Below are 24037 nucleotides of genomic sequence, written 5' to 3'. Positions count from 1 at the left end.
GTTTAAAATAAATATAGTTATTGTTTTTAAGAAACTGATTCATGTTTAATTACGATAACATACTTCCTCCCTCAATGACTTCGGCAGTGAGTGAAGCATGGACTGTTACACGGCTTGGAATCACAGAGCTTTAAAATCTTCACGTAGTCACTCACGTGACTCCGAAGTAAAATAGTAAGATTAAACGAGAACGTACCAGTTTGAAGTTTGATCTTTATTTTATGAGGAGTTACGATGAGGGATTACGTGCCCTCCGCTCCCGCCCTCAATTATAAAGGTCAACTGGTATCCTAGTTCTTCTTATCTTTACTATGTTTATTTCAATTGCTGTGTTCTGTGATTCCACACCGCTGCTTTGAAGAATGTCGTGCATGCGTGCTGGCGGGGTCTTCACGTAATCCTTCATCGTAACTCCTCATAAATTAAAGACCAAACTTCAAACTGGTAAGTTCTCATTTAATCTTACTATTATCGTAGATGAAACTAAAACTCATGTATAAATTTCATCTTTTTTTATGGATCAGTGCAAAACAGATCAGTCTATCCAATACATCCATGCAACTGAAAGCAACTGTCCAAGTAAGTCATAGAGTGATACAGTAATTTTTCACAACCATCTTCACTATCTGCAAAACCACTCACTTTTATATCATCAACAAACTTGCTAATCTTGCCCTGTATGTTCTCATCCAAATCATTGAGGAGTTGCTCTTATACCAATGTGTCAAAGAGACAGTCATGGATTCATAGAAACAGGCCCTCTAGCTTGTTATGTCCATGGTGACTATTGGATTTGCAGATTTAAAAACCAATTGATGATAAAAATCTCAAAAGACATTGTCATTGTAGCTCAATATGTGGTGTTAAAATGTTCATAAGAAACTGTTAGTATCTAAAAAGGCATTCTATTCGTTCCTTTATTGTTAGTTTAGTTTAGTTTAGAAATGCAGCATGGAAGCAGGCCCAACAAGTCCGCGCCGACCAACAATTACCCGTACACTGAACGCTAGGGGCAATTTAACAGAGGCCAATTAACCTACAAACCTGAGATAGACACAAAATGCTGGAGTGACTCAGGGGGACAGGCAGCATCTCTGAAGAGATGGCATGGGTGACGTTTCGGGTCGAGACCCTTCTTCAGACTTTGAAACGTTTCGTCTTGACCCGAAAAGTCACCCATTCCTTCTCTCCAGAAATGCTGCCTATCCCGCTGGGTTACTCCAGCATTTTGTGTCTATCTTCGGTTTGAGCCAGCACCTGCAATTCTGTCCTACACAACCTACAACCCTGCACGTCTTTGGAATATGGGAAGAAACTGGAACACTCGGGAGAAAACCCATGAGGAGAACAAGCAGATTCCATTCATACAGCACCCTTAGTCAGGATGGAACATGGATCTCTGGTGCTGTAAGGCAACAACTGTACTGCTGCACCACTGTTCCACCCTATGTTGGCAAGTAATTACAATAGTCTGGAATTTGCGGTTGGTGAATTGAACAAAGCTTTATCTTCATTACTTTGCCGAAGGAGTGAATTAGTTGTCAGTGAAATGCTGATTCCCTGCCCGGTGCACTTTTGCTATCTTAACAAATGCAATCAACTCGGAAGCAGTGATTCCAAATGAACTTCAGCGTTTCATAGGCCGCATCGTGAACAACAATGTACTCAAATGCAAGCAGATGATTTATACATGCAGAAAGTAAGGTCATGGCATAACAACTATTTGAATGAACCTCTTCTTATACCGATAGACACAAAGTGCTGGAATAACTCAGTCACCCCAGGGTGCCCGTGGCCAGCGTGTAGTCCCTCTCTAACACCACCCAGGCACGGACGTAACCCCGGAAAAGGGGCAGGCAGCTGGCTCGGACAGAGCCCTTTTCCGCCTGGCGCCAGGCCCAAGAGCAAACCAACCAGGACATCCTCGGCACTACCCTCTCCCCTATGCACAGAGTATCCAAAGATGAGGATGGTGGGTGAGAAGTGCAGCCAGAAGGCAAGGAGCAGCACGTGTAGGTATTGGAACAGGGGCTGCAACCTCACGCACTCCATATACACGTGGAACGCACACTCTTCCAGCCTGCAAAAGTGGCACTCGCTTGAAAAAGCTCGAGCTGGATCGACCGTCAGCGATGAAACCACGAGCCGGATCGACCGTCTGCACACACACACACACACACACACACACAAACACAAACACATCGCAAAGGCGAGTCTGTGAACCACGAGAAAAACAGGTTGCAAGGGACTCCTCGGTACAGTGCCCTCCACCCCAGGTCCCCGATGCAGAGGGGGAGAATCCCTGCGTAGAGGACCCCCACCGGGAAGTGGGAACCAGCTTGGAGGAGATGATGGTACTGAACGCCCAGCTGTAGTCTATGAACAACAGCCTAACATAAGTGTTTTTATGGTCCAAGTGGTCCAGTGCGGAGTGGAGAGCCAGTGAGATCGCATTCTCCGTTGACCTATTGCGGCTGTGGGCAAACTGTAGTGGGTCGAGGTTCTTGTTGAGGTAGGAGTTGATATGCGCCATAACCAACCTGTCAAAGCTCTTCGTCACCGTGGATGTTAGTGCCGCTGGTCGATAGTCATTGAGGTACGTCACCTTACTCTTCTTGGGCACCGGTATTATTGATGCCCTCTTAAAGGGGCTGTCCCACTGCGGTGACCTAATAAATGAGTTCAGACGAGTTTGGCCTTGACTCATACTCGCAGCATGGTCGACACGAGGTCCTAGGAGGTCTTTGTAACTCTCCTTCATGCTCGAGTAGTCACCACGTACTCGAGGCCTCAGCTAGGTCGCTGCGTATTTGGACAATATTTTTTTTACTCGTGGGTTTAGTCGAGGTAGGTCGTAGTAGGTCATAATGCTATCATAGGTAATCGAAGTCAATGGAAGTTAATCAAAGGTAGTCGAAGGTAAACCTCGTTGAGAAAAAAAAGGTAAGTAAACTGACCAGTCATGTTAAATGCCCGCTAAACTTCATTAAACGTTGTCTGGCTTCTTAAGTGTCTGCACTCCTTCTCCCCCCTTCTCTCCCTCCCCCCCTCTCCGTGCTCTCTAAAGGACTTACCGACTGTGCCAGCCGTCTTTTACCTTCCTGTTGATCGCGGGTGTGAATTTCAGCCAGCGCTCCCCAGCTTGCCCTGGCCCCCGCCTTTGCGAAGTGTGTGTGTGTGCGTGTGCGTGTGCGTGCGCGCGCGCGCGCGTAGACGGTCGATCCGGCTCGCGGTTTCATCGCTGACGGTCGATCCAGCTCGAGGCTTTTCAAGCGAGTGTCCTCGAGCTTGAAGGTCGAAGACAGTCGCTGAAAAGTCGCGTCAGTGGGACAGGCCCTTAAAGCAGGTGGGAACCTCAGAACATGGTTCATAAACAAAGGTACTCTTGCTTCGATCAATACACAGAATGCTGGAGATTATTCCTTTGAGCCATTTCTGTTATTGATCAGACTTTAAATTGTTTTTACTTTTCAAAACAATTGATCTGTTTGAACTATTATTTCAATTCCGTTTAGTTAGGGTTAATTTAGTCTTAATATTGTGGTTTTCCACAAATTTCAAACAAAGACAGACTTCTAATGGACAAAAGCTGAGCTTGTCTGAAGGCAAAATCAATTAAAAGTGCAGTGCATGGAAAGGTAAAAGTATAATGTGTAGCTTTGCTTTTAAACAAAAAATCAACATCCCATCTAATCATTTTGTGTGTGCGCGTGTAGAAAGGTTATCTTCATTCTTGTGACAGTACACAAGACTTCAACGGAATGTCATCTGAAATATTTAAATAAAACCCCATATCTTTCATTATTTTTGAAGCATGGGCTCGTAGCCACAGTTTGTATGTTTTTGCATGTATATGTATATATTTGGCAAACACTTTAACTCCCCTGCCCATTCTGACCTTTCTGTCCTGGGCCTCCTCCATTGACTGAATGAGGCCCAGCGCAAATTGGAGGAGCAGCACCTCATATTTCCCTTGGGCAGCTTACACCCCAGCAGTACGAACACTGATTTCTCTAACTTCAAGCAACCCTTGCTTCCCCTCTCTCTCCATCCTTCCCCGTTGTAATAGTTTCACTCTTGTCCTTTTGAGTTTCACTGTCTGTATAACTCATTACTCCCAGCCCACAGCCAACAATTGACCATTGTGGGCCCCACCTTTCCTTGATCATTGGTACTTACTGCATATCTATTGTTCATTTGTTCTATATCTCCCTAAATATAGCTTCTGCAAATTTACCACCAGGGGGCGCTGACGATGGCAGCCTCGCCAACCATCTGTCTGCCATTTTGTCTTTTTATTTGCTATTTCTTGTGTGTTTTAAAAGTTTGTTTTAATGTTCTCTGGTTTGTTTTATGATGTGCGTGGGGGAGGGGATCAGGGGAAACTTTTTTTCACTCTCTTAACTTGCAGGAGATGTGATTGTTTTCCGGGTCACGTCTCCAGTCGCTCTGTGGCCTAACATCGTACAGCTGGAGGCCTTGCTCAGGACTGACTTTGAGCCCCACCACGGGGTCTGGACTTAGCATCAGAGCCGATTCCTTGTCTGGGATCAACGTTCCAACCGCGTCCTGCGGAATTTAACTTCGAGGAGCTCGCCGTCTCGGGTTGAGACCGTGGATGTTGGGAGCTCCAACGACGCAGAAGGTTTCGACCAGCTCCGACCCGGGGTCCAATCACTCGGCGTGGGGGAGCTGAGATCCCCCCAATGTGGAAGTTTGATCTCCCCGATGCGGAAGTCCCGAACACCGCCGGCCACCGGAGTCAAAATCGTCCCGTCAACGGAAGGCCCGAGGCCCCGACCACGGGAGAACAAAGAAGGGAAGAGAGTGAACTTTTTTTTTGCCTTCCATCACAGTGAGGCATGTGGAGGAGTCACTGTGGTGGATGTTTATGTTAAAATATATTTTGTGTGTTCTGTTGCTTTTTATTAGTATTACTGTATGACAAATCAAATAAGTATGAGTATGAGATCACAGTCTATATCTCTCGTTTCCCTTTCCCCTGACAATCAGTCTGAAGACTCTCAGTCTGGACCAGAAACGTCACCTATTCCTTTTCTCCAGCAATGCTGCCTGTCCCGCTGAGTTACTCCAGCTTTTAGTGTCCATCTTCGGTTTAAACCAGCATCTGCAGTTCCTTCCACCACTAGTTTATGCCTTTATTTCACTATTTCCTCCTCCGGTGACCAGTCCAGCTCATGGGACGACATGCACCCAGGAAATGTGATAAGTGTTTCTCGGGAATTCGTTATAATGTTTTACTCTGTGAGTCTGACTATGTCAGGCTGTTGATGGTCCGTTTAATGGAACTCCTCATCAACATTATACATCACTTCCTAGGAGGATCACAAAGACTGCTCAAGGACAACTAGGTTAAAAATAACAATGTTAGATAGAAAAGTTTCGACCCAAAACGTTGCCTTTTTCCTTCGCTCCATAGATGCTGCTGCACCCGCTGAGTTTCTCCAGCTTTTTTGTGTACCTTAAAAATAACAATGTTAGATAGACGTCTATCAGATCCAATATCAAGTGGCCCTCTGAGTGCCAAATCAGAGAGCAGTTAAAAACCCATCGATTGCATTGATGTGGGTCTTGAATCAAACACTGGCCAGAGTGTGAATAAGGACAGCAAGTTTCCTTCCCCAATAAATTTACTGCACTGAAAACCCTTGAATCATTTGCCAGTTACTTGGTGTTCCCTGGTCCTTGATTATTCTTCTGAGAAGAACAGTTTCCAACCAAACAATTATTGTGCACTATATCAAACCCCTCTCCATCTTCTCAGCTGATAGCAGCACACCACGGTCCTCTAGGGGGCGCTGCATTGGCAGCAGCCTCTACCCACAGCCTGTCTGTCATTTCTATCCTTTTTTTTTCAGTTAGTCCAAAGTCTGTTTTAGGGGGAAACTTTTACTTTTCTATGTGGGGGAGTGGGGCTGGGTAAGGGGGAAACCGTTTCCCAGTCTTTTCCGGGCGGGGACGCGACTATTTCACCGAGTCGCATCCTCGCCCCCCCACCTCGCGGCCTACCAGTTGGATCGGTGCGGCCTTTCCTGCCGGGGACCGGGAACCGGACCGGGGCTGCTACAGCGGCGGCGCAGCGCTGGAGTCACCGCTGAGCGGGCGATGCCTACCTGGGTCGCCGTTTGGAGCTCCGGAGAGTTGGGCCGTGGCTCCAACATCGTGGAGCTCTGGTGCGGAGAGCTTCCAACGCGGGCGGCGCTGAACAACATCGTGGAGTCCTGGGGCCGCCTTGCAGAGGGTCTCCAGCAGTAGTCTCCACCCGGCGCGGCCTGCAGACTTGGGAAGCCGCCGACTCCGGTAGGAAGGGGCCGACTCTGGTCTCCACGCCGCTGAGGACGTCCCGCAGCCCCGACGTCGGACTTGTATCACACCGGCGAGTGGTCCTGGACATCGGGCCGCCCGTAGCTGCAACTGCGGAGGGCTTGGGGAGGCCCTGACCATGAGGACCAGTGGAGGAAGATACTGGCTTTGGTGCCTTCCCACACAGTGGGAAACTTTGATTCTGCTGTGTGGGGATGTTTTATGTCAAATTCTATAGTGTGTTGTGTTCTTTATTTTTATTGTATGGCTGTATGGGAATTTCATTTCACTGTGCCATCTGGCACATGTGACAATTAAATGCATCTTGAATCTTGAATCTTGATTATCCAACTCTGCTTGTGAATGATATTCTATCCTTTCTGCACCTTCTATCAACATAGTTGTGGTGTATAAAGATATGGCATAATCTTCCTGATTTTGTATTTCTTATTTGATGCCAGGGTGGGGATTGACTTGTCGCTTCCAATTCTGCATTGTACTGCTTCCAGGAATGTAACCGCAATGTTATCATTCCCAATTCAACATGGCAGCTCACCACTATCTTTTGAAGAGTACCAGTGCAATAAATCTCACCACTGCCAGCAATTAATACGTCCATAATTTTAGTTTAGTTTCGAGATACAGCAGTGAAACAGGCTCATCGAATCCGGGCCGATCAGCGATCCCCTCACATTAACATTCTCCTACACACACTGGGGACGATTTTACCAAGCTAATTAACCTACAAATCCATACGTCCTTGGAGTGTGGGAGGAAACCGAAGATCTTGGCGAAAACCCACGCAGGTCAAGGGGATAATGTACAAACTCCGTACAGACATGCACCCGTTGTCAGGATAGAACCCGGGTGTCTGGCGTTGTAAGGCAGTAGCTACACCACCGTGCTGCTAAAATAAGATTAAAAGCTTAATTCCTCAAGAATAACTAAACAAAAGAAAGTTGCTCATCTATTAATCATATCACTCGCTCCTAATCCTTTTAACCTTCATCAGTTGACGTGAAATTAAGTAGGTTTATTGGCCAAGTATTCACATACAAGGAATTTGCCTTGGTGCTCCGCCCACAAGTAACAACATGACACAGTGACAGTTACGAATGACTCAGAAAACACTAAAAATTAATAATAATAAAACATTAATGATAAAACACCATTGATCAAGCATGTGAACCAACAAAATACCAGATCAAAGGGAGGCTACAGATTTTTGGTTGTTGAGTAGAGCAACTACTCGTGGATAAAAAGCTGTTTTTATGTCTGGCTGTGGCAGCTTTGACAGTCCGGAGTCACCTTCCAGAGGGAAGTGATTCAAAGAGTTTGTGGCCAGGGTGAGAGGGGTCAGAGATGATCTTGTCCGCTCGCTTCCTGGCCCTTGCAGTGTACAGTTCATCAATGGAGGGAAGGTTGCAGCCAATAACCTTCTCTGCTGATCGGACGATTCGCTGCAGCCTCCGGATGTCGTGCTTGGTGGCTGAGCCAAACCAGACCATGATGGAGAAGGTGAGAACAGACTACGATGGCCGTGTAGAATTGGACCATCATTACCTGTGGCAGATTGTGCTTCCTCAGCTGCCGCAGGAAGTACATCCTCTGTTGTGCCTTTTTGACTGTGGAGTCGATGGTCGCCCCCCACTGGCTAACCACAAAAGGTTAACCATTTCTCTCTTCACAGATGCTGCTTGAACTGCTAAGTATTTTCAGCATGCCGTTATTTCAAATTTCCTGCACCTGCAATATTTTGCATTTCGTTGTCTCTGTACTGTACACTGACAATGACAATTAAAATTGAATCTGAATCTGATTTTGCTTTCCAATAAAAATCCTGCTATTCTTTCCTTCACTCTATATCAACCATCTTAGCTTCAAATGTGCCAAGCTTCACACAACAACACCCCACTCTGCACAAATACACTCATAACAACGTTTTCAATTATCACATCTTTCAAGAACTGGAAAAACAAAAGGACAAATCCAATCGGATCAAAATAACTCTATAATCGTCATGGCTCATAAAAACCATTGTGGTCTTAAGTGCCAGTTTTAGTTTTCAGCCTGGCTACGTTCCGCATCTTAATTTTTGCAATGAAAATGTCTTTCTTGTTTTCTTCAATAACATCGCAACTGAGGCTGCCCGCAAGATTCTAGATCAGAGGTTCCCAACCTTTTTTGTCCCGTTTACCCCTGGCAACTTTAATAGCACTTAACAATATTATTTCTCTTATTTATGAACAACTAATGATGAACAGATACCGACCGGTGTAACCAGAACCAAACACAGTCAGTCAATGATGAAAAAATATGTACAAATCCAGAATCAACAAATTTACCCCCTGGGTAGGCGAAATTCACCTCCTGGGGGTAACTTTACCCCAGGTTGGGAACCCTTCTCCTAGGAGATGAACTTCAGATTGGAGTGGGTAATGGTTAAAGTTGTTTTGTGAATACTACAGTCAGCTGGTCTACGTGGGGTCTAAGTCCCAGGGTCTCCACTCTGCTTTCTGCCATCGCTTCCTGCAGGTTCCCTCTCCGATCTGATGTCAGCAATGATGACAGTGGGTACAGGTGCACATAAGGCTGTCGGTGTGGGCCACCTCATTCCACGACATAGAAACATAGGTGCAGGAGGAGGCCATTGGGCCCTTCGAGCCAGCACCGCCATTCATTGTGATAATGGCTGATCGTCCCCCATCAATAACCCGTGCCTGCCTGCTCCCCATATCCCTTGATTCCACTAGCCCCTAGAGCTCTATCTAACTCTTTCTTAAATCCATCCAGTGACTTGGCCTCCACTGCCCTCTGTGGCAGGGAATCCCACAAACTCACAACTCACTGGGTGAAAAAGTTTTTCTCACCTCAGCCTTAAATGGCCTCCCTTTTATTCTAAGACTGTGGCCCCTTGGTTCTGAACTGGCCCAACATTGGGAACATTTTTCCTGCATCTAGCTTGTCCAGTCCAGCCGAGCATAGAATGAGTTGACTCGGGGGGGGGGGGGGGGGGGGGGGGGGGGGGGGGGGGGGGGGGGGGGGGGGGGGGGGGGGGGGGGGGGATGGACTGTTTCCAGCACTTCAGCCTGACTTCTCTTTGTAGCCCGTTATAGCATGCAAGCCTCACCACAATCAACGCGAGTCTGTGGGACAGGCATGAAGCGAAGTTCCAGTTTCATTTGTAGACCAGGTTAGGTCGTTGAGCCCGTGGAGACTTTGGCTTATTTTTCTTCTCTTCGCTTATTCAGTTTCAAGTTCAGCTTTTTCTGTAGCTTTGAAAATGATTAAAAGAGCCCATGCACTATGAGTAGGTGTGAAGTCAACAAATCAATTGGAGTATTAGTACGTTACAAGTGCCTGATCATAGGGGAGAAAACTGCCAGGTTTTCAAACACAATTTATTTGTCAAAAGGGTTAAGGCTCTCATACTTGAGCTCCATTGTGTGCGAGAAACAATTTTCCTACATATGTGCACATGAAGTCATGAGTCAGATCAATCCTTAACTGCACATTGCTGCACAGTTGAAATTACTTAAGTTCCCCAGGCACTGTGCTACTCATATAAATACAGCAGGTAGCAAACACTGTTGGTAGAAATGTGACTCCTAAACAAGATGATACGTTATTGAGTGGTGAAAGTGACAGAAGCACTCGTGTTCATCAGAACAAATCCTTTTTAATGCTTTAAAATCAAGACCAATCACTGACGGATGATGAGTTTTGTCAGACCTTGGCTGCCATAGAACAGGGCTGGCAACATAAGACGGTATGGAATGAAAATAAAACGCAAACAGTGAGCAAAGAGAAAGTTAATATATGGGACATACACCCAAAGTTATAGATTACAGCTGACAGCTACTGCTCAGAGCAGAACACTTGGAAATATTCTGTAGACTTCGGTTAGTGGACACTTCATGTTTTCCAAAGTCTGCTGTTGTTCTGTATGCAGCTGGTTCAATGGTGCAACTGTACTTTGTTGTCAAATGTAGCGAGGTGCAATGTGAAATGTTGCATAGAGTTCAGTAAAAGTATCACTATACAAGCACAATCCTAGTTCAGTACAAGTGTATAGGAAAAGTATACTGAGTAATTAAATGGGATGGTAACACCATGAACAATAAAGATGCTTTTGGTGTGGGTAGCAGTGGGAATAGTATGGAAGGAAAAGAAATTAAGAGAGAGTTAGATTTAGCTCTTGGGGCTAAAGGGATCAAGGGATATGGGGAAAAACCAGGAACGGACTACTGATTTTAGATGATCAGCCATGATCACATTGAATGGCAGGGCTGGCTCAAAGGGCCGAATGGCCTACTCCTGCACCTATTTTTCTAAACAGGGCGGCACAGTGGTAGATCTACTGCTTTACAGCATCAGAGACCCAGGTTCAAACCTGACTGTGGGTGCTGTCTGTATGGAGTTTGTACATTCTCCCTTTGACCACATGAGGTTTGTCCAGGTGCTCCGGTTTCCTCCCACATCCCAGAGATATGCGGGTTTGCAGATTAATTGGCTTCTGTAAATTGTCCCCTCGTGTGAAGAACAAGGCTAGTATATGGGTGACCGCTGGTCGGCGCAGACTCGGTGTGCTGAAGGCGGCACCTCTATGTGCCTTTTCTCAGGCAAGTAAAATATACGCCAATACAAAAATATCATGAAAGAAACGAGATGGATGGTCTTCATGTTTAAGAAGGAACTGCATATGCTGGAAAAATTGAAGATAGACAAAAAATGCTGGAGAAACTCAGCGGGTGAGGCAGCATCTATAGAGAGTAGGCGGCGCGACTCTGGTCAGCAGCGGCCTCTGCAGCCTGTCCGCGTTTTTATTATTTTTTGTCTATGTTTATATGTAGTTTTTGTTATTTTATGTTGGGGTGTGTGTGTGGGGGGGTGGGGGGGGTGGGGGAAACTTTTAAATCTCTCCCTGCACTGGAGACCCGACCTTTTCTCGTCGGGTCTCAGTTGTCGTTGGGGCTGCAACGAGGAGCGGCCTCCAACAGAAGAAGCCGGGGACTCTGGTGCCGACTCACCTCACCGTCGCGGAGCTGGCCGAGACCGGAGCGGGTGGAGCGGTGGAGGAGCGCTGCTGCTGCTGCTGCTGCTGCTGCTGCTGCTGCTGCCGCTGCTGATGCGGAGGCTGCTACTGCGGGTCTGCGGACGGCGGCACCGGGAGCCCGCGGCTCCCTGGAGGGAGACCGCTTTTCAGGGCTCCTGCAACGGCGACTTCTCCCGCCCGAGTTGCGGGGTCGAAGAGCTCCTGGAGCGGGGCCTACATCACTGCCCCGCGCGGCTTGGAATGGCCGCGGGACTCTGCGAGCGCACGCCGGGGTCTCTAACACCAAGACCCGGTGTGCGACCTCGCACCACCCGGCGTGGCTTTAATGGCCGCGGGACAATCGCCATCGCCAGCCGGGGGCTTTGACTTTGACTCTGACATCGGGGGGGGGGGGAGAGTGCAGTGGAGAGATAAGTTTTTTTGGCCTTCCATCACAGCTATGTGATGGATGTTTATGTAAAATGTAAATTATGTTGTGTCTGGGGTCTATTTGTGTGTAATGTATGGCTGCAGAAACGGCATTTCATTTGGACCTCCAGGGGTCCAAATGACAATTAAATTGACTCTTGACTCTTGACTATTGAGAAGGAATAGGTGAAGTTTTGGGTCGAGACCTTTGGGTCTCAATGCGAAATGTCGCCCATTCCTTCTCTCCATAGATGCTGCCTCACCCGCTGAGTTTCTCCAGCATTTTTTGTCTACCTTGGACAGTCTTCATGGTGGTGTTCAGCTATTCTTAGTTTGTTTTTCGTTCATCTCCCAGCAGAGCAACTGAAAGATTGCGAGGATCCCACCGATGATGCTAATGAGTGTCTGGCAGCTCAGTTCGCTCCCAGTCCCCGCGTTTCTCAATCTCCACAGACCGTGCTAATCCCTCACAATAAACTGCTTGTAGCTTAGCCAGATATTTATTACTATTGATCAGACCTGTCCCTGCTAAGACTTTTGTTCTCTGAGCTCTGAACTCTGGCCTCAATTAAGTTATGAATTTCAATCCAATAGACTGCCTCACTAACTCTTTTGCTCGCTTTGACTGCGGCAATTATAATTAGCAAACACAGGAGTCATGGAAAGAGCAACTTATGGATCATATTATTTCAATAATACATAATGCTCTTGCAGCAAATCATGCAGAAAATATCTTAAGAAATTATACATTCCACTATTTCATTGGATTGCTTGATTTTCTTTTCTCGACAATATCAATTTGAAATAAATCTTAAGCTTCAAAAAAAATACTCATGGGAGCAAAAATAAAATGTATATTATTAAAATAAACTCCATGCCCATCAGTAGGGTATATACTTTATATTCTGGGCAAACCAGTAGTCAAAATCAGATGCATACTCAGCATGCGTATAAAAGATTAGCTTTGAATGTTAATGCTCTGACCACACATGCTATGACCACTTATAGTTCTTAACTGCCTAGTGATTAAGAGATTTAATTTGACATCCTTGATAACAAGAAAAAGTACAAAGCCTATAAATAAGAAAGCTTGCTGAACGTACGTAAGGACCTTTTGTTCTTTCTGACCAGAATTATTAACAGAATCTGTAAGAATAAAAATAATCGACTAGAGAAGTAAATGCATTGATGTACCCTTCAGTGGGCATAGTTTTATTCAGCAAAATGGATTATCTATATAGAAACATGTAAACATAGGTGCAGGAGTAGGCTATTCAGTCCTTCGAGCCAGCATCTCCATTCAATATGATCATGGCTGATCATCTAAAATCAGTGGCCCATTCCTGCTTTTTCCCGAAGGGACTTCAACCTGAAATGTTAACTCTGTTTCTCTTTCCACAAATGCTGCCTGTCCTGCTGAGTGCTTCTATTTTTACTGTTTCCAATCACTGAATTTTGTGCTGAGCGCCAGCAAAACTTGTGAGCCATGACTTCAGATTCAGAAAATAATTGAAAGGCACACCCAGGTACACATTCTTCTCTGAACAATGCCGGGCATCTTTTCCCATCATTAAACATCTGGCAAATGAGAGAACAATTATACCTTCATTTGCTTCTTTGAGTAAATGCTGAATAAAAGTAAGCAATTTAAATTTGCATTTTAAATAAAATGCAAATACTGCAAACATTTTGATTTTTATTTGAATAAACTTGTAAAGGTTGCAGTTATTGTGTGTCCCACTTCCCTTGAAATATTAGCACTTTGCCATTGTCTTGCATTACAGCAATAGTCGGTGCTTTGATATCCTGGTAGTGTCAGTGCTTTGATGAAGGGCAAGGATTTCCAGTTCATTCGTAGGGCCATGAAGACTACTGGTTGATGCACGTTCGAAAGTCTTGACAACTATGAATGCACTAACAATTGTGCAAACGCTCCCCTGCTTACGTATGGGCTACGTACCACAGACCCTTGCATTAGTCAGAAGTTACTGAAGCTTGAACTCAGGATTAGATGGAAAGCTATACTTTATAATCTACAAACCTATCTCCAATGACGTATTATTAGTAATTCATTCCACTTTTTTAACTTTTTTGATATTTGTAATTCTTTTTTTTTATTCTCTCTCTTTCTATCTATATAAAAAAAACACTAGATGCAGAATCAATCGACAATTGCAAATTTTAATAATGTATGATTGATGTATATGAAATGTTTTTTACTCTAATATGTAACTATATTTTACCATAATATGTTTGCTTCTAATAAAAATATTTAAAAAAAAGAAGTTACGTAAGTCGGAAATGATTTACTTTATTATTCTACTTTATTATTAATTATTTAACGTGGAGAGCAGACGGGAGCTCTGACATGGAGACCACATGGGCATCAGTGGCCTTATAGAGTTGCTTACATAAGTGCAAGGTTTACTCTGAAGAAGGATCTCTCTGAACATTAAAAAGACAAAGGAGATCATCACTGATTTCAGGCGACATAGAGCGGAGCTCAGTCCACTGGAGATAGGGGGTGAGAAGGTGGAGAGGGTGCCTAGTTTTAAATTTCTGCGGATCAACATCAGTGAGGATCTTAAATGGTCTGTGAACTCTGCTGTAGTTGTAAAAAAGGCGCAACAGAGACTTTACTTCCTCAGAACACTGAGGAAGGCCCATCTGTCTGCTAAACTGATGGAGTCTTTCTACCGCTGTTCGGTAGAAAGCATACTGACTTACTGCATAACTGCCTGGTTTGGGAATTGTTCAGCATCTGACAGAGCAGCTCTCCAGAGTGTGATAAAAACTGCCCAGGGTATCATTGGACTCCCCCTGCCCCCTCTGGAGGACATTTACCACTCCAGATGCCGCAGCAGGACCTGTAATATCGTGAAAGACATTACACATCCTTGTCACCACCTATTCACACTGCTGCCCTCAGGAAAAAGGTACAGGTTGCTAAAGTCACACACTGCCAGACTCAAGAACAGCTTTTACCCATCAGCAATCTTGGAACTGAACTCTGTCTCGGGAGCGGGTTATGGGGAAGGAGGGGGGGTGGGAGACAGTGTTAATTTATGTAAATGTGAATCCATGGGTGGGTTTGGGGAGGAAGGGAGTGTAAAAAGTATGAGTATGTGAATGTTGAAGTTCTTTTAAATGGAGAGACACAGTAATCTCGTTGTATGTGACACATGCAATGACAATAAAGCATTCTGATTCTGATTCTGATCACCTATTCCTTTTTGCGTCTATTTGCGAGTTTACTTAAGTTGCCTATTCTGTAAGTCGGGAATTGCCTGTAACTTATTTACATAAAGTAATACTTGACCATCCAGATTCTGTCATATCAGAAAATGTTGAGGAATGAAGGATAATTTTCTGTCTAAAGGCATTTTTTATCTTGTGATGCAAGGTATAATTGCCATTGTACATTCAAAGCGGAATCCAGTGCCCCATGATCTTCTAGTACAATTGGGATGTTTTGGGTGGTAGTCAACCTCAGTGATTACTGTGGATTAGACTAGACATCCTCACTATAGCCCCAATGAATAGGAACATTGTTTAGCTATTGGGGAAAGGACATCATTATCATCATAAATAGGTAACCGCAGCTACATGCTTGGGGACAACTCCTGTGCAGCTGGCAGTTAAATGCAGATTGGAAGTGGGGTAAATTCCATTGCATTATTTCCGCTTTGATCCAACCACAACATTCCTATGTCATACATTGCAAAGAAAACCACAAATTAAATTTGATTAATGCAATAGAAATCAGAACAATGTTTTCATGGGACTGGGAAGCCAGAGTACCATTACCAGATTGAGAATTCAGTAGAAATCATATTGCTGATGCAGTTTCCCAAATTACACCAGTTATACCACAAACACAGGGATCCTCAAGATGGAGCAGCTCAGAGCCAACAGATAAATAAATAATACGTCATAAATTAGATATTGCTTTTATCTTCAAACTATTAAAAAGCAAGTTTCGCTGATAATGTTAAGAATACATTCTTGAACATAAGGAAGGTTTTGATTGAATTGGAAGATGCAGCATGGAAACAGGCCCTTTGGCCCACTAGTTCTATGTTTTCCCACTTTCACATCCACTCCCTCCGCATGAAGGAACATTTTACAGCGGCTAATTTACCTATACATCCACGTCTTTGGGCTGCAAATGGTGAGGAGACCCGAGCACCCAGAGGAAACCGACACAGTCACAGGGAGAATGTGAAAACACCACACACACAGCAACCAAGTTAAGAAACGAAGCAGAGAATCTGGCGCTGTGAGGCAGCAGCTCAAGCAGCAGTGCCACTGTGTTGCCCTTTAGGTACTTAGGTCATAGCGCTAATAGATCCAGTAACAGCTATGAACAACTGTACCATCATGTCATATTCTCTGATGATGTTGTTAGCAATGATGTTGTAATTGGGCAGACGTCAAGACAGAACGGGAAAGGCAGTGTTTATTAGTGGTTTGGTGTTAATAGGGTCATTTATGGAACTCCTCGATTTACTTTTCTGAAATGGGGTTAAACATTTAGTTGACTGGTGCTAATGGCAGGAAGTTTTGTACTGGGAAACCAGCAGCAGTTTCAGTGAACATGCTGGCAATGGAAAACAAGACCACTCATTTGAATCTGATTGTAATACAAATTGGTCTAGTGTTGCATGCAACCAGCCCACCCCCAAACCCTTAAGGATTAAGGTTAAATTATCAGCTTCAGGCCATTTTCAGAAGGGAGTGCACTGAAGCGTAAAAGACCAGTGTACCATTAGTATTGTATTTCAGGTGTCTGAATAGCTGTTGTTTTCACTTCTGAACTTTTTGTCCCATGTACACCTGCAGCAGATAAAGACCAACAGAAAACACAACCACAAATCACACAGATAATTTAACAATCACGCTAAATGTGCTATGTTTAGTCCTGCTCAAATCAACAGTATATTTGATGACCAGCTGCATTAAAGGATTACATGCACCTTGTCTCAGTAATTTTTAAGGTAGCAAATAGTACTAACAATTATTTTTATCAGCTCAGGAAGTTGTATATTACAAAGTACAAGGGGAAAAAAAAGAACCGTAGTAGAACACCTTACTGTTAGTTCTCTGTGACATGACATGTTTCATGAAGAGGTTCAAAATATTACCAAATGCAAACATGTAAGATCATTTTACCTAAAGTACGATTGGCATCATATACATGGCAATGATCGATCAGGGGAATGTTTTCCCCCAGATTTTACAGATAATACTATTTTCAAAACTATATCAAGTTTTGTGGCATGACGGTGCTGAAGTAGAGATGGTTGAAAATTTCAAATTCCTAGGAGTCAATATCACCAACAAGTTCTCCTGGACCACCCATATTGTAGTAATGACCAAGAAAGCACACCAACGCCTCTGCTTCCTTAGAAGCCTGAGGAGGTTCGGCATGACCCCCTACAACTGTCACCAACTTCGACAGATGCACCGGTAGAGCTGCTGCCTCACAACGCCAGAAACCCTTCTTTCATCCTGACCACGGGTACTGTCTGTGTGGAGTTTGTACGTTCTACCTGTGACTTGTATTCACTGGAGTTTAGAAGGACGAGGGGAGATCTTATAGAAACATATACAATTATAAAAGCTAGATGCAAGAAAAATGTTCCCAATGTTGGGCGAGTCCAGAACCAGGGTGCCACTATCTTAGAATAAACGGGAGGTCCTTTAAGACTGAGGTGAGAAAAAAACCTTTTCACCCAGAGAGTTGTAAATTTATGGAATTCCCTGCCATAGTGGAGGCCAAGTCACTGGACGGATTTAAGAGAGAGTTAGATAGAGCTCTAGGGGCTAGTGGAATCAAGGGATATGGGGAGAAGGCAGGCACGGGTTATTGATAGGGGACGATCAGCCATGATCACAATGAATGGCGGTGCTGGCTCGAAGGGCCGAATGGCCTCTTCCTGCACCTATTTTGCTATGTATCTCTGTTTCTATGTGACCACATGGGCTTTCTCTGGGTGCTCCGGTTTCAAAGAACTGCAGGTTTGTAGGTGAAGTGGTTTCTGTAAATTGCTCCTCGTGTGCAGGGAGTGGATGTGAAAGTGGGATAACATAGCACTAATGTGCTGGTGATCAATGGTCGGCACGGACTCGGCGAAATACAGAGAACAACAGAAGAGATTGGAATATTATTGAATGGACCATCTCAATCTGGCAAACTCCCTAAGTGGCTTAGTTTAGTTTTAGTTTAATTTGGAGGCGCAGCGTGGAAACAGGCCCTTTGAGCCTTCGAGTCCACGCCAACCAGTGATCATCCATGTACTAGCTCTATCCTACACACTAGGGACAATTTTACAGAAGCCAATTAACATACAAATCTGCACATCATTGGAATGTGGGAGGAAAGCCGGAGAAAACCCATGTGGTCACAGGGAGGACGTACACACTCTGTACAGACAGCATCTGTAGTCAGAATCGAACCCGCATTTTGGCAGCCAGGTTTACATCCCAGATGCCAAAAGCGGTGTTTACTCATTGTTAGGAATCATTCTACACTTGATAACCTACACATGTTTTAAACCCTTAATGCTCCACCAGGAATCTAATTCAGTTGATAGACCGAGGTGCCCAGGAAGACAAGAAGTACATCAAAGTGCCATAAGCCATATCCAGGTCCGCCACCGATTTTCCAGCAACTGTTGGTCTGGCACCCCCTTTAATCCGGACAAAATTACGAGAGTGCTTGAAATCCCTCCGGAAATTCCCCCGTAAATGTGGTGCCTAAGCCAGGTGAGACGGCGCGTTCTACCTCATCGGCACTTGCGCAGCTAGTTGGTTGGAGGAATATCCCCCCGTGGCCCGGCCAGATCCGTTCCGATAGCAAACATCCGCGGCCAACTTTGCGGGCCGGTATCTCAGCCCATGGGAGGACCAGGCAGACCGTTCCGGTACCGTTGGACTCCTCTTGGAGGCCGTGACCTCTGTTGGCCCAGCAAAATGGATAATTCAGAAAGTCTCTGGAATCAAGGGTGCCGAAAAATCGGTGGTGGACCTGAACATCAAACATATGATAATCAGAAGTCTTGGTAAGAAAGGTCAAATTCAGGTCACGTTTCGACCTGAAAACTCTTGAAACTTTTCCCAACAGAACCCATGGTAAAATGTGTCTTGTAAACAATCCCAAATGATTAAATGCCCCAAATTGTCTATTTAAAGCACAGCAATGGGAAGAGCTAAGTTCCAGTTGTCGTAGTGGAGCTGGCGTGAAACATAGGCCCCAGAATGTAACCCTTTTTACTACCAAGCTGCAGTGGGCTGCAGAAACAAAGCAATTTCAAAGCAAAAAGATGATATCAGTGAAATCACATTTCATTAGCCTGAGTTCTATCCCTGCTAAACAGCATCACAGCACAAAAATAATCTCAAGTGTCCTTGGTGTTAAAAGCAAATTAGGGTTCTTGTGTGTAAAAAAATGACATTGAAATGCCCATACTTTGTTTTCAGTCATCTTCCCACATACAAAGCAAGGCACCGTTTGGAATGCTCTATGTTGTTCCCAGGAGTTCCAATACACCGTGATTTGTGATGAGGGTTTGAGATGTCAACAAAAGAGTTAAATGGCATTGTCAAATAAACACTGTTATCAGAGTAAATGGCCGCTGTGATAATTGTGGATAATAGTCACTTCCACACCTGTAGCCGGCCTTGGAATGTGACCTGATTCCATCCAGATCGTTGGGTCTGTACAGCAAGTGGTCTAACAAGGCTTAGTCTGGCACCCTCGCAGAAAAAGGACGCTTCATCAAATTGCCCCCAAATAGGAAATCTGAACCCAAGAGGTACGAAACGATCCCTGCTAAACCTTAAGTGCTGCAAAATAGAAGCACATTTCACGCAAGTGAAAGCTCTCCTTGTTCACCAGCTGCTTCCAAATGACGCAGAGACACAGTAGATTACAACTTCACCACAAACTACCTCATTATCAGAGTTGGTAACAGCACTTGACGGCTGCTAACTAGCTGGTCTGCCTTTTGTGAGGATAAAAGAGATGAAGTTTATACTCTCTAGAATTTAGCAGATTGAGAGGGGATCTTATAGAAACTTACAAAATTCTTAAGGGGTTGGACAGGCTAGATGTAGGAAGATTGTTCCCGATGTTGGGGAAGTCCAGGACAAGGGGTCACAGCTTAAGGATAAGGGGGAAATCCTTTAAAACCGAGATGAGAAGAACTTTTTTCACACAGAGAGTGGTGAATCTCTGGAACTCTCTGCCACAGAGGGTAGTCGAGGCCAGTTCATTGGCTATATTTAAGAGGGAGTTAGATGTGGCCCTTGTGGCTAAGGGGATCAGGGGGTATGGAGAGAAGGCAGGTACGGGATACTGAGTTGGATGATCAGCCATGATCATATTGAATGGCGGTGCAGGCTCGAAGGGCCGAATGGCCTACTCCTGCACCTAATTTCTATGTTTCTATGCTTCTAAGTAAAGCAAGGGCTGCTGAACATCAATAAAATTCATCACAGCAGCGATCTGATGGCCAGTAGAAAATGAATTAGAATGGAATAAAAAGAAACTGCAGATGCTGGTTTATACCAAAGATAGACACAAAATGCTGGTATAAAACTGTGGGTCAGGCAGCATCTCTGGAGAAAATGGATAGGTGATGTTGCGGGTTGGAATAGAAAATGAATAGTACGTTATAGAAGATAGTAATTGTTTCAACTATGTTGTAGGCTGATAATCCAAGATGGTGGCGGTGGAAGGTGAAGGTTGGTGGCTGTGAATGGTCGTGAGCTCACCTCCCGCGCCCACAAAATGTGCCCTAAAGTTCAGTGATCGCCTCAGGCAACTTTGGTGCACAGAAGCAGAGGGGTGGCTGGAAGCGATGTACAGTGGTCAGTTGGTCGTGTTGGCGGAGGCAGCTGCGGGAGGCCCTACAGCATCGTGGTAAGCGAGCGGGTCGAGCGCAGCCTGCGGCAACTGCACGGAGCAACGTGCTGGGCCAGGCCGAACCCTACTTCATTGATCCCGTGCCACCAGGATATCGTCTCAGTCTTCTAAGGAAGTAGCGGCGTTGCTGAGCTTTCTTTTAGATTGCATCAATGTGATCAGAGATATGGACGCTCAGGAACATGAAGGTGTTGACTTTCTCCACCGCATAACGCAGAGGCTAAGCTTGACAGAGTTACCCTCATGACCCGGCCACTATCTTCTGCTTAATAAACATCATTAATTGCTAATTATCAGGTTGCAGTTTGTGAAAACGAATGATAACATTTCACGGTCACAGTGGCACAGCGGTAGAGTTGCTGCCATTCAGCGAATGCAGCTCCGGAGACCTGGGTCCCTCCTGACTACGGGTGCTGTCTGTACGGAGTTTGTACGTTCTCCCCGTGGTCTGCGTGGGTTTTCTCCGCGATCTTTGGTTTCCCCCCCACACACTCCAAGTTTGTAGGTTAATTGGCTTGGTAAATGTAGACATTGTCCTTAGTGTGTGTAGGATAGTGTTGATGTGCGGGGATCGCTTGTCGGCGCAGACCTGGTGGGCCGAAGGGCCTGTTTCTGCGCTGTATCTCTAAACTACCGTACAGCCTTTGGCCATCTAAGGAAAAGAGTATTTGAAGATGAAGACTTTAAACACACGATCCGTCGACAGGACCCTTTGGAGACATAGCCCGCCTATACCCAGCACGACAAAATAGTGGAGAGATATGACCAATGCACTCCAACCTTTCTAATCCATTGACAAGTAGGTAAACCGATGTCAGCAATTTCTCCCTGGATAATATCCCAGCAAAGACTTTACGTTGACTAAGCTATAATCCTTCTGAATTTCCTACACCAGATTCCTGAAATAAGCTCTGCCCTGACAAGATTCAGAGACAGATTCTTCCCAGTTGTTATCAGGCAACTGAATCATCCTGTCACCAACTAGACAGTGGTCATGACCTCCCATCTGCTTTATTGGAGAACTTCAAACTATCTTTCATCAGACTTTACAGGACTTTTGCCGCACTGTGTCACTGAAGTCTAATGTCTGAATAGTCAGAAAATATTGTTTCATTAAGATGAAAATAGCAGTTTAGCAGAAGTATCACCTCTACATGCAAAGTATTGCACATTCTCAAAGATTATTGGGAAGTGCCATCAGAAGGTAGGTTTTTAAAAAATATTTCGGACATTTTCCACCAGGATTCAAACCTGAAGTGCAGGCTGTTGTCATACCAGTAACAACATATTCTTTCTGTACTTTTCAGTAATGCGGATCATTGTCTCTGGGGAACATAGAAATACCAACGTTAGGTGCTGTGCCCTTCAGGGGCATATTAATGGGTTAATTTCCCAAGTGTGGACTAATTAGTTTGTGTTTACCCGAGAGGGGAAACAAACTCAACAATTCACCACCATTGGCGCCAAATATCAATTACACATCTTTTTTGTCAAGCTAAAATAAATCAGGGATTATTTTTTAAAAAGCAGTGCGTTATTAACCTAAAATGTAAAAGGATAGCAACAAATGACAATAACATTTACAAGAAAAATATTACACTGTCTTCCAAATGTGGATTGACCAGCTGCACAAAGGAACTGCAGATGCTGGTTACATCGAAGATAGACACAAAATGCTGGAGTAACTCAACGGGACAGGCAGCATCTCTGGAGAGAAGGAATGGGTGATGTTTCGGGTCGAGACTGAAGAAGGGTCTTGACCTGAAATGTAACCCATTCATTGTGACCAGCTGCAATTTGTCATGGCTTTTCATGGAATTGCTCTCAGCTAGCAAGACACTACCGCAGGTATGTACAGAAACAAAATAATCAACTTAGGTGAGAGGTGAAAAGGAAACTTTACAGGCAGCCCGCGTATTATCCGGTGGAAGGGGGGGGGGGGGGGGGGTGGCTTGCGTTCCTAAAAAAACAGATCAAATCGCGATTTCCCCCGGCACAAAGACTGCTATCTACCTCATTGGAGACCCGTGGACTGTTTTTAATCAGAATTTACTGGACTTTGACTTGCAATAAACGTTATTCCCTTTATCAAGTATCTGTACAATATGGAAGGCTCGATTGTAATCATGTATTGTCTTTCCGCTGACTGATTAGCATGTAACAAAATCTTTTCACTATACCTTGGTATATGTGACAATAAACTAAACTAAACTAAAAGAAAGGGTGGCTCAGTGGAAGAATTCCTAACCTGCAACTCAGGAGACCCGGGTTCAATCCTGACCACGGATGCTGTCTGTAAGGAGTTTGCATGTTCTCCCCATGATCTGCACGGGTTTTCTCCAGAGCCGCCGATTTCCTCCCACACTCCAAAGACGTGGAGGTTTGTAGGTTAATTGGCTTGGTAAAAATGGGAAATTGTCCCTACTGTTTGTAGGATAGTTAATGTGCAGGGATGGATCACTGGTCGGCGCAGACTCGATGGGCAAAATGGCCTGTTTCCGTGCTGTATATCTAAACTAAACTAATCTAATCTAAAGGAGTGGAGCATAACCAGAATGGACTAGTTGGGCCAAATAGTCTGTTTCCGAGCAATGCTTTGTACCCCCATGCAATAAGGCAATAGAATATGGCCTGTGGTTCCTTTGATATAAATATAATATTTTAAAGCAAATTATATTTTTTCCACATGCACACTTAAAAAACAAACCAACTGAATCTCTTGCACAAACTGCAACTGCAGTTTATAAACAGGAATGTAAAGATGCCATCTCCTGTTACCTGAATATTGATTTCAGCTTTTTGTTCAAGCAACATCGTGACCAGGTCTTTGTGTCCTCGGTCACATGCCCAATGTAGTAGTGCTCTGCCCTAAGGAAGCAAATGAGTACAGATTTATTTACAGGCACTTCATGCAAAGTCGTCCACTTTGTTACAGAAAATAGAAATACAGCGCATATAAATATATATTGACTGTTTCTAAAGATAAAGTAACTCACAACAGACATCAAGAAAGAATTTGACCAAAGATGGCAGCTGTAATCCATCAATGTTTTTCCTATTTATCACATTTTTCTCAACAACACCTGTTTAAAATTAATTACATCTCTAATTTCTTCAGTTCTGATAAAATATTAACTTAAAGGTTTACTCTTATTCTCTCTCTACATGTGTTCTTGCCTTGCCTGGCCTGTTTTTGTATTGCCTGGCCTGTTGTCTAATTAGACTGAGTATTTTTAATAAGGAGTTTTATTTCAGAATATCAGCATCTGTGGTATTTGCTATTAAATATGTTTCTCCCCACTGATCTTATTTCATAGGTG

The 24037-nt window shown here is 44.5% G+C and overlaps 1 protein-coding gene across 5 annotated transcripts in view; it reads right to left on the bottom strand.

The window, feature by feature from the left end:
- LOC129701277 (acyl-CoA-binding domain-containing protein 6-like) overlaps positions 1-24037 on the bottom strand; it is a 462001-nt gene that overhangs the window by 98640 nt on the left and 339324 nt on the right. For all 5 annotated transcript variants that reach the window (XM_055642438.1, XM_055642437.1, XM_055642435.1 and 2 more), the window contains one exon: positions 23496-23585. In XM_055642438.1, the coding sequence (XP_055498413.1) occupies positions 23496-23585 (90 nt within the window). The remainder of the gene's footprint in view (positions 1-23495; positions 23586-24037) is intronic.

This window comes from Leucoraja erinacea, chromosome 10, assembly GCF_028641065.1.
Source record: "Leucoraja erinacea ecotype New England chromosome 10, Leri_hhj_1, whole genome shotgun sequence".
Lineage (NCBI taxonomy): Eukaryota > Metazoa > Chordata > Chondrichthyes > Rajiformes > Rajidae > Leucoraja > Leucoraja erinaceus.
This window is presented reverse-complemented; position numbering and strand designations above follow the sequence as displayed.